The 19,645-nt window shown below is 43.7% G+C and overlaps 1 protein-coding gene across 2 annotated transcripts; it reads right to left on the bottom strand.

Moving 5' to 3' along the window:
* Positions 1-1,285: 1,285 nt before the first annotated feature.
* Positions 1,286-19,253, bottom strand: LOC118576511 (zinc-alpha-2-glycoprotein-like). 2 transcript variants are annotated; one of them, XM_036176761.1, is made up of 6 exons: positions 19,020-19,253; positions 9,159-9,422; positions 8,668-8,940; positions 5,575-5,853; positions 5,340-5,471; positions 1,286-1,427 (listed from the first exon to the last, which is right to left on the bottom strand). In XM_036176761.1, the coding sequence occupies exons 1-5, from the start codon at positions 19,114-19,116 to the stop codon at positions 5,374-5,376; spliced, it is 1,011 nt and encodes a 336-aa protein (XP_036032654.1). In that variant the 5' UTR covers positions 19,117-19,253; the 3' UTR covers positions 1,286-1,427; positions 5,340-5,373. The 2 variants fall into 2 exon arrangements, with proteins under 2 accessions (XP_036032654.1, XP_036032653.1); XM_036176760.1 differs by lacking the exon at positions 1,286-1,427 and adding an exon at positions 1,620-2,545.
* Positions 19,254-19,645: the final 392 nt, after the last annotated feature.

Raw genomic sequence — 19,645 nt, forward strand, 5'->3', positions numbered from 1 at the left:
GTGGGTAAGGAGATAAGGGGGGCTCATGCAAGATGGTGCCCGGCTTTTTAAAGGTTGGGCCACGCATGCGTACAGGGACTCCTGTGGGTACTCCAGGCATGCGTGTAGATTACATGGCTGCGCACGCGCTTTATGCAACCACATAAGGCCACAGAGTCCCGGTCCCGAGAGATGTCTGACCTGGACATGGCTATTCTACACCGGAAATAGTTAGGCGGTCTGCCGGGCAAGCCCAACTGTGTGAACATGTGATTGTCTATCAGGCCTACCATTCCTCTCTTAGTCCTCATGGCCTGTGAGAATGTCTCCAGTTGCTCTGTCTCCCCATAGCCCTTTTTCTGACTCTTTAATGTCAGGTGAGTATTTTGTATCTGGATGTCTAAGAGACACTGATATCCCTTACACCTAAAATGCCCCCTAATATTTCCAAATGAATCACCAACATAAAGAGTTTGAACATCATGCAGAATGCATGCTAAAAGGATGTAAAAGCATTGAATCCTTGTGCCTTCTGTAATAAGTCTTGGGCTGGCAACAAAGGGGAACTGAATTTGAGATGACCACAGCCTAGGACAGTAATTAATTGCCTGACTGTTAATAAATCTAAATAAACATTCTAATGGCATCATATTGCTGTAAGTAACTTTTAATTTTATTTCATTTTTATCTGGATTTATTATAGCCTAAAGGGGTAAAATAGACATATGTAAAGCCAGCAGGGCACTGTGGAGTTAACTGATGTTATACTGTGTAACATGAATCCTAAAAGGTCTTATTAATACAAACAAACCCAGGGCCCAGTTTTGGGGTGAACGCTGGAAGATCAGAGAGACAGAACACAAACCACAGCTAACCTCACCTTTTCAACTTCTCAGCAGATCCTGTCTCCTCAAACTGCAAGCCTCTGAGTCCTCACCCTAATGGATCCCAACTGAACTGCTGTTGAAAGCCTAAAAGCTTAAAAGCCTCTAGTTCCTGGTCTTCACACCTTACATACCTTTCTGCTTCCTGCCATCACTTCCTGGGATTAAAGGCATGTGCCACCATGCCTGCCTGTATTTCCAGTGTGACCTTGAAGTCACAGAGATCCAGATGGATCTCTGCCTCCAGAATACTAGGATTAAAGGTGTGTTTGCTACCATTTTCTGGCCTCTATGTCTATCTAGTGGCTGTTCTGTTCTCTGACCACCAGGTAAGTTTATTGGGGTGTACAATATATCAACCACATTTCTCTTTTTTTTTGTTAAAAATAAAAAGTTATAACTAATATAAGGTAAATTATATACAATAAGCATATACAATAAATACAATCAAGAACTACATTAAGCATCCGAAGGATTGCATTTGAATGTATGGATAATGCCCTGGCGGTAATAGCTAACGTTTTCCTTCGCCATTTATTGTTGAACCAATAAAGTCTGTAAATCCTAAAAAAAAAAAAAAATTACATTAATAATGTCCATCCCATTACCATTTGACAGATTCAGACAAAACACTTCATTATATATATTAACAATGCCCAGTCCATTAACATTTGACAAATTCAGACAAAATATTTCATTACTTATCCTATTTAATACAAGTAATTCCTTTTTAAAGTACATTCCTTTCTGCTCACAGCCATCACTTCCTGGGATTAAAGGCATGTATCTTTCCCCAGCAAAACCTAAGATCTAAAATCCTGGGATTAAAGTATGTGCCACCATGACGTTGCTTGTACTGTATCTCCTAGGTGCAATACCTCAGCTTCTAAAGTGTGTAATGAAGCTTTCATGTGTGTATCTATACATTCTTGTGTTGCCAAAGCCAGAGAAGTATTAAAGCAGGCGATTAACAAAATGGGCAGTGTGCCCTTGCTGGGTCAGGGCCACTGTGGACGCAGCTGCTGAAGTTATAGCAGTGACTACTGCAGAACTGTTAGTTGAGATATGATCTAAAAACCTTCTTTTTTGTAGAAAGAGCATGTTGTAGTTCCCAGAGAATTCCTTGTTCAAAATCGCATGGTGTCTCATTAAGCTGCACAGGAGCCATAAGAAAGGCTGGGGGCGCAAGACAGGCCCTTATGAGTAGAGGGAGTTCACATAATTAAATGACATACAATTGATGGAAGTCATTTTGAAGTGTCCACCACCCTCTTAAAAAGTGGAAGCCCCAGTCAGTAACATACATGAAGGTTTAACACAGGCAGTGAGTCCAATTAAAAATTGATGTCCATGTCATAATTTCTCATTTTCTCCATATGTCCCATAAACGCTCACATTGCCTGGGATTGTGGCTAACAACCAAAAGTCTCGCTGAACCTGTCCTTTAAGAGACACTATAACAGGTTGTGGGCAATGCAAGTGTCCTAGAAAGTCATCTTCATCCAGATCCCATGGGCATCTTCAGGACAAGTTGACCAGTTGACCAGTACCTCAGGTTGTTCACTCAGAGGCACAGAGTTCTCTAGAGCCCTGGAGCACACCACCCAAGGGGGAATCCCACTCTCAAACCAGGTCACCTGACTCTCACTGCATACTGGGAAATGTTCACCCAATGGGGTAACCTGTGGGTAATTAGAGATTGGAAAACTCAAGTGACGAATATACTGATGTCTGAAAAGACTATATATCCAACACCTAGTAGATCTCAAACCCATAAGCCTAACAGGTCACTCAGATTGGAGGGACACATTAGTACTGACCCACCAATGATAAATAGGAATGGTGAATGATACCCCAGTACAGTTAGAGAGAACAGTGCAGGTCCCACATGGAAAACATCTAGAACAGTGGTTCTCAGCCTTTCTTAATTTTTCATTTATTTTCTTTGTTTTTTTTTTAAGACAGAGTTTCTCTGTGTAGCTTTGGAACCTATCCTGGAACTCATCTATACCCCAGGCAGGCCTTGAACTCACAGAGATCTGCCTGGCTCTGCCTCCTTAGTACTGGGATTAAAGACATGAGCCGTACCGCCTGGCATGGTTCTCTATTTTTCTAATGCAGTGACCTTTTAATATATTTCTTCATCTTGTAGTGACCCCCCAACTGTAAATTATTTTGTTGATATTTCACAGTTGTAAATTACTGCTGGTATGAATCATAATGCAAATACCCGATATGCAGGATACCTGATATGTGACCCCAAAGAGGTCATGACCCACAGATTGAAAGCCATTGAAGAAGACTAATTACCTCAGTCTGACTTATAAATGCCATCTAATGTTTTAAAAGCCAGATATTTAAAAATTAAGCTTGATTAGACATACATTACAGTCATTTGTAAAAAAAAAATTAATTTTACATCTGGACCATATTTTCCCCTCTTTCTTCTCCTCCAATTCCCTCCCCTCCCCCTTCTTGTGCTCCCCAACAGATCCACTCCTCCTCCATATCTATACAGAAAAAAGCAAGGGACATGGACAAAACACAGCATATCAAGTTAGAATAATCACCTCTCTATGTGTTAAGGTTGGGCACAGTGACCTTGTATGAGCAGCAGGGATCCAAAAGCCAGCAAAAGGGTCAGACAGCCCCTGTTCCCACTGCTAGGAGTCCCACCAGAGAACCCACCTACACAACCATCACATCTATGCAGAGGGCCCAGGTCAGTCCCATGCAGGCTCCCTGGTTGTTTGTTCAGGTTCTATGAAATCCCATGAGCCCAGGTTAGTTAATTCTGTGGGCTTTCTTGTGATGTCCTTGACCTGTCTGGATCCTGCAATCCTTCCTCCCTCTCTTCAGCAGGATTTCCTGAGCTCTGCCTCATGTTTGACTGTGGGTCTGCATCTCTTTCCACCAGTTGCTGGATGAAGCCTCTCTGGAAGACTATTGGGCTAGAGACCAATCTATGAGTATAGCAGAATATCACTAGGCATCATTACCTTGACATTTTTTTCACAGTTATGTTTGGCTCTGTACTAGGTCTCTAGGCCATCCAGCCCCTGGGTCTGGCACTCCAGGCAAGTGTCAGGGGTGGGCTCACTCTCTTGGCATGGGTCTGAGGCTGGACCATTGGTAGGCCACTCCCACAGTCTCTGTGTCACCCTTCCCTCAGCACATCCCATAGTCAGAACACAATGTAGGTGGAAGGTTATGTAGCTCAGTTGGGGTGCAGATACCTCCACTGGAAGTCTTGCCTGGTCACGGGAAGTTGCCAGTTCAGTGTAGGTGTGTCTATTGCTAGGAGTGTTAGCTGGGGTTGTCCTTGTAGATTCCTGGGAGTTTCCTTTGCACCAGGTTTCTCTCTGACCCTGAAATATCCCCTTCCCCATTGGTTCTTTTGGTACTCTCCCCCAAACCACCCCACCTGATTCCCGACCCCACCCCTACCTTGATTTGACATACTTTACAGCCAGTTTTTTGTAATTGTTAATCTTTGACCTTAGAAACAAATATCATGTATATTATTTTTAAGTCTTATCCTTAACTACATTAAGTGCCTTACTCAGACCTTTGTAACTTATAAAAACCTTTTGGTTTTTCATTCTATAACCATATGTCCATATAATCTTTATACATCAATTTTTATTCATTAAGTAATTTGTATCACTTTATAAAATTTTGCTGCTTTAATACCATATCACATGTTTATCACATTTTATTTTTTAAAACCGAAACAATGTACATAGATGTCCCATTATTTTTAAAATAAAATTGTTAGGGAGGGCTTGCTCACATCCTTTTATTGTGAAGGAGTATTAACATTTAACAAATTTAGTTGTGATCATTTTAGCTGGCATGGCTGAAGGTAGAAAGTAATTCAATTTAGAAGATAGGCAGAAGTCCTGTATTGGATCTTTAAAGATCCATTTGATTATTAATACAGATTTAAAGACCCACATAGATGAAAATCATTCAAAATCTGTTAAATGTTTGTATTTATGTATACATACACTGTCTCAACCAGATGTTTCATGAATACCTTTTGAGAAGTTTCCATGTTTGAATCAAGATGCTAATTGTAATAGACAATATCATCATTTGGTGAATTGTCTCTCAATCATCTTTAGGGCTACCAGGTCTCCCTCTATATTGTTTGGCTCTTTGCTTTCTACATATTTGTTGAAGAGACAGGAACATTTGTGGTTTGCCACAGTCTGGAATTTGCTGTGAGAATCCTGCCTGCTTTCCTGCCCCCTTGTTTCATAATGTATCTAAGAACACATGGGGAGCAGCACCGTACATCCACCAGAGGGCGCTGCCTCCCAACAGCGGGGCAGGTTAACAGGTTCTGGATGGTGGCTCCTTGGATCCCTCCATTTACCAGTGGGGCAAAAAGTTGCTTATGTGACTACCTTTCTACCTGTCCAATTTACAGAGAGAAGAAAAGGCCTGTCACCCTCTTTTACCTGGTCTCACCTGGTCTCTTGCTGTCCTGTGTGTTCTTGCTGCTCTAGGCCCGGGCTAGAAATACCAACATGGCAGGAAAAGCAGAAGCCACAAGAGCAGAAGCTGAGCTGGTGGTTCCACCGGTTTTCCTGGTTTGAGGTCCTGGAGGTCACCATGAAAGCTGTGGTGATTGTACTCCACAGGGGCTTCCCGACCCTGCCTTCCCCTCTCCCCTCCTAGAGTGATGCTTGCCCTGTATTCTCACCAAGGGCAGTAGGGACATCAATGGTCTTGCTATGATATCTCAGGCGGCAGGTGAAGTGTGGTTCCTGTCCAGGAAGAACCCAAATAGACACCCAGGTCTGGTAGGTCCCATCCCCACTGGGCAAGAAGGTCCCAGGCCCAAAGGTATGCTGCTGTACTGGCTTCCCATGCTGAAGCCAGGCCAAGGTAGCCTCATGAGGATACAGATTAAAAGCCCAGCATGTCAGGGTGATCCTGCCCACTGGGTATTGTCTTCTGGAGACTGTCACCTGTGGGGGACCTGAGAGAAGATAAAGTGAGTCAGTGACAGTGAGGACCTTTCTATCTCTGCATGAAGTAGTCTAGAACAACTACCCTGTTCATATTTGCTTCCAGCCTCCCCTCCCTAGATGACACATTCCCAGTGGTTGTAGCACTGTGGGAGGCTGGGGCTCAGCTCCAATGGCCTCTGATGCTCTTGAGGATCCATCCCTTATTTACATGTGGATGATGACAGGACATGGTCTCCCTGCTGTCACCGGCCATCAGCTTCTCTTTCCAACACAGGTCATAGATGAACAACAGGCACTGAGAGGACAGAGGCTCAGTGTTTATAGGGGCCACAGATCAGACCTTGGTGGGCTCTGCCTCTTCCCTATGACAAAGCCAGCTCTGCAGTCTCTAGGGGACAGGAGAGGGACTCTCTAAGTACAGTCAGCTGACTGCGGCCATGATTCTTTGTTCCTGGAGCTGGCCAAAAACTGATGACCAGTATCTTTCTTCCTTCACTAATATCCCAGGACAACCTCTTATTTTCAGTTACAGGATTTATCCAAAGCTTTAAACATCACATTTCAGATCCTAGTCAGGTCCATCATCATAACACTAGAAAAGTAGAGGCAGGTGTTAGGTGAATTACAAGACTCTGTTTGCTAAAAAAGACAAAACCAAATAAAAAATGAAACTTGATCTTTTAAATATTTTAGAATTATTTACTTTATGTAAATGAATGTTTTGCCTGCAAGAATGTACACATACCATGTGTAACCTAGAGCCTACAAAAGTCACCAAAGGTATTGGATCCCCTAGAACTGGAGTTACTAATGATTTTAAGCCCCCTCATGGATACTGGGAATTCACCCTGGGTCCTCTGCAAGAGCAGCCAGTGCTCTTACCCACTGAGCTGTCTCCCAAGACCCAACTTCAGGGATGGGGATGGCAAAGTCACAGGTTAGAAACAAAGCAGGTCAGAGCATGCCACCCCACTGCAGAACTATGCTGGGTTCAGTCATCTCCTGCACACCTGCTGGAAAACAAGGAAGAACTCAGTGAGGCTGAGGACCCCAAAAGCCTTTCCTGGTGAGAATCTGAGAAACAAACCAGTTATTATGAAGTGTCACTGTGGATACTTTCTAGGCTCCTTTCTTTTGGAGACAGGCTACCTGTAGTCAGATGAGTATATGAGATTCACACACAGCTCCATGGGTGTCAGCACCCACCTACCTGGAGAACTTGAGAGGACATGAAGATCTCACTGTCAGAGGCCTGCTGATTCAGCCTGTGATGCAGAAGAATTTGTGGACACTGAAGGGACAAAGAGCTTCTCTGCTCTACAGGGGCTCGACACCTGACCTCAGTGGAGGTAATTCCTTATGTCCCAGAAGAAAAGAAATCCAGTTCTACATGCTCAAAGGCACAGTGAGGGACCATCCTTCTTAGAACAGGGAACTGATTGTTTGCCTAAGGTTCTGAGTTTTTCCCCTTGAAGATCCATGAATGATCAGTGGTTTCTTCATCTTGACTACCCTCTTGCCACACTGGTTTTTGTGAACACTCTGTGGGTGTCTCTGTGTACATCACGCCCAGCAGAGAGTGTCGATCCACAAGAGGCAAGAATGAAGTCTGGGCCGGGCAGTGGTAGCACACGCCTTTAATCCCAGCACTCGGGAGGCAGAGCCAGGAGGATCTCTGTGAGTTCGAGGACAGCCTGTTCAACAGAGTGAGATCCAGGAAAGGCGCAAAGCTACACAGAGAAACCCTGTCTCGAAAAACAAAAACAAACAAACAAACAAACAAACAAACAAACAACAACAACAAAATGAAGTCTGGTTCAACACTGAGCAGTAGCTAGTGTTAGTTCAAACTTTGAGAGTCTGATCTCAAGTAATTTGTTTTAGGTATTTTTAAGTTCAGTACAATTGGAAAAAAAAGATTTCTGGTGTTAATTAACTCAATCTTGTGTGCACAATGAAGCTTAAATACATGACTATATAAAAAGTCTTGTAAGATACCAGTGACATTGTCCATAAAAATAGATTCTATAGATTAACTGAAAAAAACTGAAAAAAATCTATAGATTGACTGAAAAAAGATAAACTAGTTTATAATGAAGGTCTGGAGGAGAATAGTGTTGTAGATTGAATGAGTCAAACAAGATTAGGATAAGGGTCTTGGGGACCCTGATCATACAGATGGCTCAAAGGTCAGAAGGCTCTTACCCACATCTCTCTGCTCCCAGATTCCTGGGTGGGAAACATCTCTCCCTTTGAAGAGACACCCCTTTGTGTTCAACATTTCTAGGTTCCCTGGTGCTTATCTGTGAGCACAAGGACCCAAAGGCCCCCTACTGCTCTGTGTTTTTGTCACAAGATTAAAGTGAAGAAGAAGCATTGAACTTGACTTTCCTTAATCAAGACCAGAACAAGAGCAGAATGACTTTGACCCATGACACAGAATAGGTTGTGCACCAGCTCTAGGTGCAGAAGTCTCCTATCTCAACTCCTCATCATGATGACCCCATCTAAGGGACAGGACTCCACACATCCAGTTGTCTCAGTTCTTCAAAGTGAGCACCCCAGAAAGTGGGGGCAATGGAGTGAAATCTAAGATTACTCACATCTGGGGACTTATTCTTATGCACTCATGGCAGAGATACCTAAGTTTCCCTATCTGAGGTGCACAACAGAGACTCTGGAGGAGATTGCTCACACTCCATCTGAGTGTCACCTTAGACAGTGTGATGCTTGTCTAATTTAGTGAGAATCCACAGTTTATAAGCACTGTGGCAAGATGCAGTCAGACTCAGTGAATGGACTTACCCACCCATAGTCAGTACCTGTATCCATCAATTGGTTCTCTAAATAAATCGAATATCTCTGGAGACTGTTAGGACATATGTCATTCAGAAAAGTCTTAACTTGTTCCATACTGGGGCCATGCCTCTCCCAGAATGTCTTGGATGTGTGTGTTGAAGGCACAGATGCTTTCCACGTTTGGATCTTCTGGTCAAAGGTGAGGAAGTCTTGGCCATCATAGCCCAAGCGCCAGAAGCCTCCAGTGTTGTTTCCTTGGGTTTCACAGCCAAAAGTTTCCTGAAGGGTGTGAATGCCTGGCCATACCAGGCAGAGACTTGTCACTTTATTTTTTAAGGACCTTTTTTCCCTGTGTCTTAAGGTGAGTTGGGCACATCCTGTGACCTCTCAGCATTCAGATACTGCATCCTTCACAGAAGCATCACTGGTTTATTCAGTCCTAGCTGTGTCTAGCACCCAATCCTGACTTCAGAGACCAGAGTTGAATTCTGTGCTTCTGTCTCTGACTACTCACCTCCATGCTGGCCCTTCTGGGTCATGACCTCACTCAGCATCCTCCTGAGTTGCTCCTCCTTCTCCTGCATGTCCTCAGTCTCTCTTGTCCACATCTCAGCTCCTCTTTGTCCCTTGATTCTAGGCCCCCAAAGCTCTGCTGTTTTCCTGTAGCCATCATAGCTCAGGAAGAGCTCATTGTCAATGTATCCCTGGGTCCTGAATTCGAACGTCCTTGACCCCTCCTGAGACCAGATTGTGAGGTCATAGTGCAGAGTATGGGTTTCTGAGAGAGGAAGAGAAGCATGACACAATTAACAAGTTGATGGTTTTCACAGTCAGCTCTGCCTTGAGGACTGGAGCTCAGACTGTACTGTGCTGCTGTGTGAGTGTGAGAAGCCAAGTGGAGTGTTTCGTTATAGCATGAAAGAGAAAAGGAATGGGAGAGTGAGAGTCAGAAGGAGAGACTGTAGTAGAGAGATGTAAAACAGCCTTCTGCTGTCTGAGGCCTTGGCATCACAAAGCCATGGTGCTCTGGATGTCTTCTGCTGCCACCCAGGGCCCTGGTGTTGTCTAGGCTGGGCTGCTGCTGCGTTCCATGTGTGTGTCTGTGGCCCTGTAGCATCCTGGTCTGATTCCAGGTCTGTGGCTCCTGTTGCTGTTGAAGACCGTGTGGCTACCTGGTGTCTGATTCCTCTTTCTCTCTTGATGTATGACTCTGTAACTTTAACACTAACCAATAAAATTCTGATAACAGAGAACTAAACACTGTAATATCATAGCCACAAGCTCAGGATTTTAAATTCCCTTTGGTTGCTTCTTTATATGTCTAAAATTTGTCTCTTTTGTAAACTTTAAAGTTCTGAGCTCCAGGGAGTTGGCTTGGACCCATCTGGACAGGTCAGATTCACTCCAGATAAGTATCATTTAATCTTCCCATGGTCCCAGGACCCCCCTCCCTCATCCTGGAACCCCTCAGGGTCTGCCCTCTCCCACCCCTCATCCCCCTTCCCCCCCACCTCCGTCTCTCCTTCCCCTCCAAGTACCAGTATCTAAGAAAAATTTTTCTAAACTTCATCTTCTGCCTATCCAGCATTTTGTCAGATCCAAACTGCCAGATCCAAGGGACACTGAAGGATGATTCCACAGAGCTCAAACAGCAGCAAAGACAACCAGCTACCTCTGGACGACTGGCTAAGCCCACCACATCAGCTGGAAGCAGTACCCCCATTCCCATCCACCTGCCACCTCAACCCCTCACTTTTTATAATAACAAAAAGGGTGGGATGTCATCATTCCAGACAGCTTCCTAGCAGCTCCCAGAGTCCCGTGACTGACCATGTGCTGTCAGCATTCTGGCAAAATGCTCAGTCATTCCAGTGCCTTATGTCTTACATAATCTGTGCACATCTTGGCTACATAATCTATGCATATGCATGGTGTGGCTACATAAGCCCCTGTATGCATTCTCGAGGTGATTCTTAAAAGCAGACTCCACCCGTTCCCCACCCATTTCCGCACACTTCCTCTCTGGCGGCCTTGCTCATTTGCTTATGAAAAGGCCATTGTAAGGGAAACAAGCCCCCCCCCCCCCACTAGCTCTGCTAATTGTGGATTCAGTGGGAAATATTGCACCCTGCCCCCACGCCCCATACTAGAAAGTTAGCCCATCATGCTGTGCTAACAGGATGCTTGCAGGATAACCGCCTGCGGTTGTGCTTGCAAGATAAGTTGCTTGAGAAGAATGCTTGCCAAATAACCCCTTGCTAGATAAGCTTGGAATTCGTTTACCCACCCAGATTCTGAGAAAGACCGTGAAGACATCTGGCCCCCAGATGTCTGCACTCTGGATGACCCCACTCCCCTGCCCTGATAGAACCACCTCATAAAAGGCCATAGACTCGGGGTCACCAGTCATTTCTCGCACTGGTGGCCCACGAGCTCGTGTTAATAAAGCTTCTTTTGCGACCTGATATCGGAGTGAAGCTCTCTGTTTTGGACGCTGACCCTAACACTTGTCTTTCCTACCTGCCTCTCCCCTACCCCTTGGCCCCATCCCTTAATTAAAACTCTCAAAGTGAATTTTGTTGTATCTTGTGGTCTGTTCTCTTGCCCAGTAAATAACAAGTAGATGATTGTAGGAGATCTGGGGAAATTACGTCAGAAGAATTCAGTCATCTTGTTTACAGAGGCTTTCAGCAAGTCCAGAGCTCACTGGTTTTTCTGCACCACCTGGAGCTGACATGTTGAAGACTGTGACATGGTTTGGAGCAATCTGCCTTCCACAGATGCTTACTGGATGGCGTCTGTCAGCTGAGTGGACATCTTCTGAGACCAAGAGAGACTAGGGACAGAAGGGTAAGTTCAACAACTTAGGGAAATTCTTTTTTTCTTTTTGAATTCTGTCTTTTTTTTTTCATTTTTCTTTATTAAGAAATTTTCTACTCACTCCACATACTATCCACAAATCCCTCCTCTTCCTTCCTCCCACTCCTCAGCCCTTTTTCCCAAGCCACCCTGTACTCCCACATCCCCCAAATGGAGTTCTCCCATGGGGAGTCAACAGAGCCCAGCACACTGAGCCTAGGCAGGTCCAAGCCCCTTCCCACTGCAACAAGGCTGTGCAAGGCGTCACACCACAGGCACTGGGTTCCAGAAGCTTGCCCATGCACCAGGGACAGATCAACTTAGGGAAAATCTTTGTCTTGGGTGTGCACTTGAAACTTGCAGGGCTGTGGTTCTGGTAGCTGGGAAGGTGGAAGGAATCACTTCAGGGGAGGGTAAGAGCCCAGCCTCAGGGATAGGCAGGAGGCAGGAGAGCTTAGGCTGTTGACTGGCAAGAGAATGTATCTGAGTCCCTTTGACCTGTGACAGGTGGGTCTGTTATTTGTTTGTAGTGCTCTTACCCTGCAAGGAAATGTTATGAAACACGACAAATCCACTAACAAGAGTTTTATTAGGATAGGAAAGAAAGAGACAGATGTGAACAGGCCTGTGGAAAACACACGTGGTCAAGAGAGGAAGTGGAGCCGGGCAAAATGGCACCGGTTTATAAAGGGTGGGCTGCGCCTGCATACACAAGGACCCATGTGGCTACTCTACCCATGCGCGCAGATCACATGGCCGCACTGCGCGCTTTATGTAACCACGCAAAACCACAGGGTCCTGGTCAAGGGAGACGTTTTGACCTGGAAATGGCTATTTTGAACCCGAAATAGCTAGGCGGAAGTGTCTAGGTCCGCTGGACATGCCCAGCTGTGGGGGCATGTTGTGAATTCATATCAGGGTCCATGTAGCTTCAGACTCCCTGAAGTTACATGAGTTTTTTAAAGTTTACAAAAGAAAAGAGATAAAAGTTTCAGAAGCATCAGCATGACTGCTGTCTGCAATCTGCATGAAATCCGCAGTGTAGAAAAATCAGTTAACCTGTGTCTGTAAGCAGAGATTTTTTTCACCACAATGAGAATCACTTTTAATTCTATATTTAGAAAGCAACCAAAGGAAATTTAAAAATTTGAGCCCAGTAGCCAGTGCTTTGCCATGGCTAACTAATAACTTGTAAGACTCCATTGATCAACTTTTGAAGTCTTTACATCATGCATCATCTTTAAGTCTCATTTTTCACATATTTTTAAATCACTTCCTAGACTCTAACAATTTATATAAACTTCCATCCAATCATTTACCATGAGGCACAGGGGTTGATTACTGACAGCAGTCACTGAAATCAAGCTTTTAAATAAAGATAATAAAAGATAAACGTTTAGTTAGTAATAGTTGCATGATAGTTTGTGTTTGGTTCTACATTGAAACCTGTTTTGTGAGTTTATCTCTTTCAATGTGAAGCCCCTCAGCAAGGCAAATCTGTCTGTGAGTCTGCCTTTCTCAGCAGGAGAGAAAGCAAATCCTGATTTTTACATCTGAAATGGACTGACCAGGCAGCTGCAGCCTTTGGAGAGGAGGTGGGTGCTTGCTGCTGTCAGACTGATAAAGCTTCAGTTAGCCCTTAAAAGGGAGAAATTAGTAGCCATCTTAAAAGACTTTCCTTCCCCTTCTCCCTTCTTCCTCCAAAGGTATTTGCTGACCAGCATATTTTGAAATGACCAAAAGTTGAACCTGTGGGAAAGATAAGGCTGGGACAATAAATCCAAATATCCTAGACTTGGCAAAACAAAGTGTAAAGAGTAATGGGCTCAGTTAATCAGAAGTTGATCTCAAAAGGAATGCAACAGTAAATCTGAATGTGTCAACTGAAATAGGACAATGGGAATAAAAATGTATGTCTCTATTACTCTAATCCCAGTTAGCAATTAGCAACCTCATGCTTACCTCATCCCTAGCCCCTGAGATATGTAACATTCTGCAAGTGAACCTTTCCTATATAAACCCCTTAAAGTGAGTGCTCAGGACCTTCCCTCCTTTCACCTACTATAGAGTGGTGTTGGGAAGGTCCCTGCCTGGGCTGGAATAAATGAAACCTTTTGTTCTTACATTGGAAATCGGCTCCTTGGTGGTCTTATTGGAGGAGGGGATTCCGCACATGGCATTACACCATCAGCAGCATCAGAGATCCGAGAAAAATAATTTTGGGCAGGAAGTAGAGTCCAAATGACCTCTGTATCAATTAAAATGACAGAGACTTACCTGCTACCTAGACAGTTACCCTAGACTACTCCACGGTGACTTTCAGGGCTTTATTGGAAGGAGAAGCCATCGGTTTTTGGCTGTTACATAGGACAGCGTTAAATCTTTGATAGCCACCCACTAAACAAAAGTTGAATCCAAGTCATATACAAACATATGGAATCAAATTAAGATTCCTTATTGACATAGTCAGTGTTCTGTCATTGTAAAGAGACACCATGACCACTATAACTCTTATAAAGGAAAGCATTTGATTATGACTTGTTCACAATTACAGAGGTTTAGTCCATTGTCATCATGGTGAGAAGCATGGAATAAATCAGACAGACATGATGCTGGAGAAGTTGAGAGTTCTACGTCCAGATACACAGATAGGAGGAAGAGGGAGAGTCAATGGACATGGCTTGAGCTTTTGAAACTTCAAAGCCAACCCCACAGTGACACGCCTCCTCCCATAAGGCCACTCCACCTAATCCTTCTCAAACAGTTCCACTCCCTGGAGACCAAGCATTCAAATCTATGAGCCTATGGGGGCCATTCTCATTCAAGCCACAAGCTAAGTAAAGATTTTTAAATTATCAACTTTTTGTTATAAGTTTTAAGCTGATTTTTTGTTACAGATTTTTAAAGCACACCCGATAACTTTGAAGTCCTGAGATAAAAGGAGTTCACACAGTAGTCTTACAAATCTTGAGAAAAAGTTCATACTTTAGCAAAAATTTTAGAGATATGAGAAGAGAGCATTTAGACAGTGAAATAAAACTAAGAAGAGGGACATGAGATTAAGCAGAAGTGATCCCTACTGGGAACAGCTTACTTTTCAGCTGTTTTAAAGCACACAGGGCTTTTCCCTGGGCTGTTCCGCTTTGCTCTCCTGCTCCCTGCCACACTCAGGTGCCCACTTGACTCAAGACAGAGATGTTGGAGGAAGCTTTTAAACAGGCATCCTCGGGTGTAGAGGGAGGGTCATAACCCACTTCCAGACCCAACTTTTTCATGGAGTGAAACAGCATGACAAAATTTTTAAAAATATACTTTCAAAATATTCAGAGATATTTGAATCTCTGTAAAACTGGGTTTGCCAATGAGATAGACAGATAGATAGATAGATAGATAGATAGATAGATAGATAGATAGAGGAACATGGAAAGTGAAGAAGGCTCAGAGATAAGACATTCTTGAAAGTGGAGAGCAGAGAAAGTTTAGAGATAAGAGATTTGGGGATCGTTTGTGCGGTGGCAGAAATTGTTACAATCTGCAAGAATTTGGAAATCAAGCATGCCATCTTTGGCCACTGAATGAGCTATATTGAGACTACATCATTTGCAGTAAGACATAATGAAATCTCTGAGTCCAAGGAGGAGATTAGAGAAGGAGAGGAAAAGGTCACAAACAGGAACTTAGCCAGAGGGAGGATTCCAATAAGCTACAGGAAGCATGCAGGGAGGGAGAGCAAGGGTGGGAGAGAGAAGAGTTAGTGTCCTGGTGACAGGAATTTCAACCCAGGGTGTCCTCCCAGTGGACTGAGGCTTGTCGAGGAGAAGTGTCCCAAATCACAACTGATAGGCATCCTTTTCCATGCGATGGAGACCCACTAGGGTGGGAGAAGTTGCCTGGCTCACCAGTGTGACTTTTACAGAGGCAGAGTAAGAGGGAGGAGCAGTGTTGGCTCCAGGAGCCAGCAGAGTCTGAGAGGAAACTGTGAGGCAACACTTACCCAGGTACCAGGAGAGCAAGCAGAAGGCAGCAGTAGCTGAAGAAGTGGATGCTGTAGGCAAACATGGTGGTGGCAGAAGCAGGCAAAACCAAATGATCCATACCTCAGGGGAGTCCAGTCAGTGGTCTGGTTCAGTTAAGAGAGACTGGGCTCCTTGGAAAGGGCTTCAAAAGCCATTGTGTGTTTTGGCACCAGATGTATAAACTGTCAACATACTGCTACATGATATGGTTAAGGGGAAGGTTTTATCGCAGACGTGAGAGAATAAACATCCAGAGCAGAGACAGAAAGTAGCAGGCTGAACACGGTTATCTGACTGAACCTGGTTATATGAGAAAAGCAGAATCAGAGCAGGGATGGGATGCATTGAGACAGGGAGAGTTTTGGAAAGCAGAGAGGGTGATGAGGAAGACAGAGAGCTGAAGACAGAATGAGGGTAAAAGAGGGAGCACAGCCAAAACTGTAGGGTCGTAAGGAGAATGAGTAGCTGGTCCTTTCTGTAGAGGGGAACTGACTTCAGAAGTTCTTGAGGAATTTTTCAATTGTCCAAACACCAGAATTTGGGGAAATGGAGTTTCCTATGGACCTGACACCCTACTCTAGTCTTTATCCTTAAAAACCTCTGTTCTCTTAACTAACCATGGGCTCAGATTCCCGAAAGTGAATATGTTTATGTTGTGATTTTAATATTGTTTTTTTATCATTTTTTACATAAATACATACAACAAACATACTTTTTAATCAGCCTGCTTCCATCTTAGGCTTAGAAGCCATCTTATAGTAAAGACAAAATAGGTTCATTCTTGTTCATGATTAAATCTGTTTCTTAAGGATTGGGCTATGTCCCACCTGTAACCTTATATAAATGGTTCCATATTGCCTATTCTAGGAAACAGAAACCATGCTTTTCTTTTTCAAATGGTTATGATCACCTAGTTATGACATCCTTTTCATGATCACCTTGTTATGGCCACCTTGTTATGGCCACCTTGTTGTGACCACCTTGTTATGACTACCTTGTTATAATTACTTTGATATGACCATATTGTTATAGCCACCATGCTATGGCCACCATGTTATGGCCACCTTGTTATGACCACTTTGTTATGACTGCTTTGCTATGACCACCTTACAACCATGTCTTTGTTTCAGGAGGTTGTTATGACCAACTTGTCAAGCTTATGTTCTGCTTCTGTAACCCCCCTATTTGCCTGCCAAATCCCCCATTTGGAAAGCCCCTATTCCTGAACTATAAAAACCTTTGTGTTACCCATATCCAAGGCTGATCTCTTGAACCCTGCCTTTAGGGAGAGACAGCCTATTACATGAATAGAAAAGTTTGCTTTATTAATGTGGCCATGACGATTTTAGGTCAGTGATCTTTCTCCTCACATCTGTGGGGTTAACAGTACTAACAGAGGGAGCTGTGTCTTTGAGTTCAACAACAAAAACATCAAAAATCAAAGGACAATTACAGCTGCTGCCACAGAAGAGCTGCTGAGGTCATTCTGCTGGGTCTTAATGTGTGAAGAGGTAATCCTCCTGAAGCACACACTTTTCCCAATTGACAATTGCTTTAGATTAGAATGACTTATGTCTGTGCCTTTAAATATGAAATATATTTATATACCTAAATGCAATCATTTAAAAGATTTTAAAGTTATATTTGACCTCTATTATCTCAAATTAATAATCAAATGAATTTTCAAAGGTCCATTAGGATAAAAGATAAAAATTACTTTAATGAATAAAAATTCTAAAAATGTAAATATTCTTTTAATAAATATGAATTTGTAATAAATAAAATGGATATGTTTAAAAAATGAATAACTAAAACTTTCATGTATGTTGTTTAAGGTATATAAAAGTTATGAAAAGACTTAGGGATTATATACATATATATATATTAGAATTTCTAAGGTCTATGATTAACAATCACAAAAAGCTGGCTTTAATGTACATCATATCAATGTTTATTTTAAGGTATCTGGCTTTCATGAAAGAAAAAAGAGAATTTGCATTCTGTATCCTTGTCCAGGACTAGACTTAGCAAGGCCTGTCTGAGGCTGGAATAAGTCCCTTGAAGGAGTCAAGGTGGGACCTGACACCTCCCTGGGCTATGGGTATCACTGTAGGGTAAAAACAGCCAGTGAACACCCTGTCCCTGAGACTAGAGCTAAAGAAACACACCCTGCCCCTAACCAAGTTCAGGACTTGAAATCCCACCAGTCTCTGAACTTGGCTCAGAGTCTGACCAGGGTTTCCCTGGCAAAGTGTTAACAGCCCTCGCTCTGGGAATGGTTTCCTTAATGCGAGTGTAAGAACTCTGCTGTAGCAGAGGAGGGGTTTACAGCTCTGCTCTGCTCCAGCAAGAGTCATTACAACAAACCTCACTCAACAGATTTATTGGGAGGGAAAAATCCAGGAGAGTGTTTGCCTCTGTCAGCGTGAAAAGCAGTGACAACTGAACAGGATACAGAGCTCACCTAGGTTCTTGGGGGCAGAGCTTTCCAGCTCTGGAAAACCATTCATTGGCCATCCTGCCCCCACCAAGTGCCCAGGAGTCTGTGATTATACTATGCTAGGACAGCCAAGAACACTTCCTCCCAAAGTCAGTGTCCTTTAGACATTAAAGTTTCCTCCAAATGCATCTCCAGATATGCATCTTTCCAGGGACTCAACTAGATAACACACATTTGCACACACAGAGACACACAGACATTCACATACAGATATACACAAAGACACATACACACAGAGACACAGACACAAACATACTACATAGACACACACATACGTAAACACACACACAGACACACGCTCAGTACATGGACACATACACAACACAGATACAAACACACACAGAAACACACAGGCACACACACACACAAACACACACACAGAAATACACAGACATACAAAGACACATACACAGAAACACATGCACAAAAACACACAAACACACATTACACAGACACACATAGACACACAGACATACAAACACTAACACACCACACAGACACACACAGAGAGAAACTCACACACCATGCAGACACACATAACACACAGACACACACACAAACACATAGACACACACAGACACACACTCACACAGAAACACACATAGACACACACAGACACACACTCACACAGAAACACATGCACAGAAACACACAAACATATATTATACAGACACACATAGGCACACACACAGAGACATATACATTCACACACCACACAGACACACACACTCACAGAGACATACACAGGCACAGAGACACAGACACACATAGACACACACATGGAAAACTACACATACCACACAGACACTGGCACACACACCATACCTATACACATACACACAGCATACATACACAGACACACAGAGACACATAAACACAGAGACACAGACACTCACATACCAACAGACACATAGACACATATGTACAAACCCCAAGTTCCCTCATGCTGCCCCCCACAGCACAGGGACATAGGAGGACCCTCTCCCTGCACAGCACTTACCTGCACAGGTGACCAGCAACTCCTCCAGGAACAGGTACTTTAGTGACAGCTGGATGAGGACTAGGGCTCCACGTTCCAAGGACAACATCGTCTTCATCTGCCTTTATGAATCATCTGAGTTCTCTGCAGAGTCAAAGCCAGACACGCTTCTCTTCTAGGTCCACCCAGCCCAGGAGGCCAAGAACTGCAGTGTGTCACAGAGGGTGGAGTAGATCTGGCAGCAAGTGAACAGCTGGGCTGGTGTGGGGTTCAGTGGAATATGTGAGGAATCAAGCTGTGGGGTCAGGCAGCCCTGACTCAGATCCTCTACTTCCTCCCCCTGAAAGCATTACAGCTTTCCTTTACAGCTATCCCCACTGCACTCTCTCAATAAGCAGGAAAGTTTCTTTTTGATTTTGTTTTGTTTTGTTTTGCTTTTTTCAAGACGGTTTCTCTGTGTGGTTTTGGTGCCTATCCTGGAACTCACTCTGTAGATCAGGCTGGCCTTGAACTCACAGAGATCCGCCTTGCTCTGTCATGGAAATGCAGGGACTAAAGGTGTATGCCACCACTGCACACTCTTCTTGATGTTTTAATCAAGAGTCTGGAATACATATAAAGAAAGCCCTCATCAACCAGAAACCTGT

The sequence above is a fragment of the Onychomys torridus genome, unplaced genomic scaffold (genome assembly GCF_903995425.1).
Source record: "Onychomys torridus unplaced genomic scaffold, mOncTor1.1, whole genome shotgun sequence".
Taxonomy (NCBI): Eukaryota; Metazoa; Chordata; class Mammalia; order Rodentia; family Cricetidae; genus Onychomys; species Onychomys torridus.

Bases quoted from the DNA above. Each gene is read 5' to 3' on its own strand.
- LOC118576511 (XM_036176761.1), bottom strand. From the start codon at position 19,116: ATGAAGACGATGTTGTCCTTGGAACGTGGAGCCCTAGTCCTCATCCAG. The intron at 9,423-19,019 runs GTAAGTGCTGTG...TTCCTCTCTCAG, and splicing joins GTTGCTGGTCACCTGTGCAG to AAACCCATACTCTGCACTAT. The intron at 8,941-9,158 runs GTGAGTAGTCAG...TGGTATGGCCAG, and splicing joins CCAGAAGGGCCAGCATGGAG to GCATTCACACCCTTCAGGAA.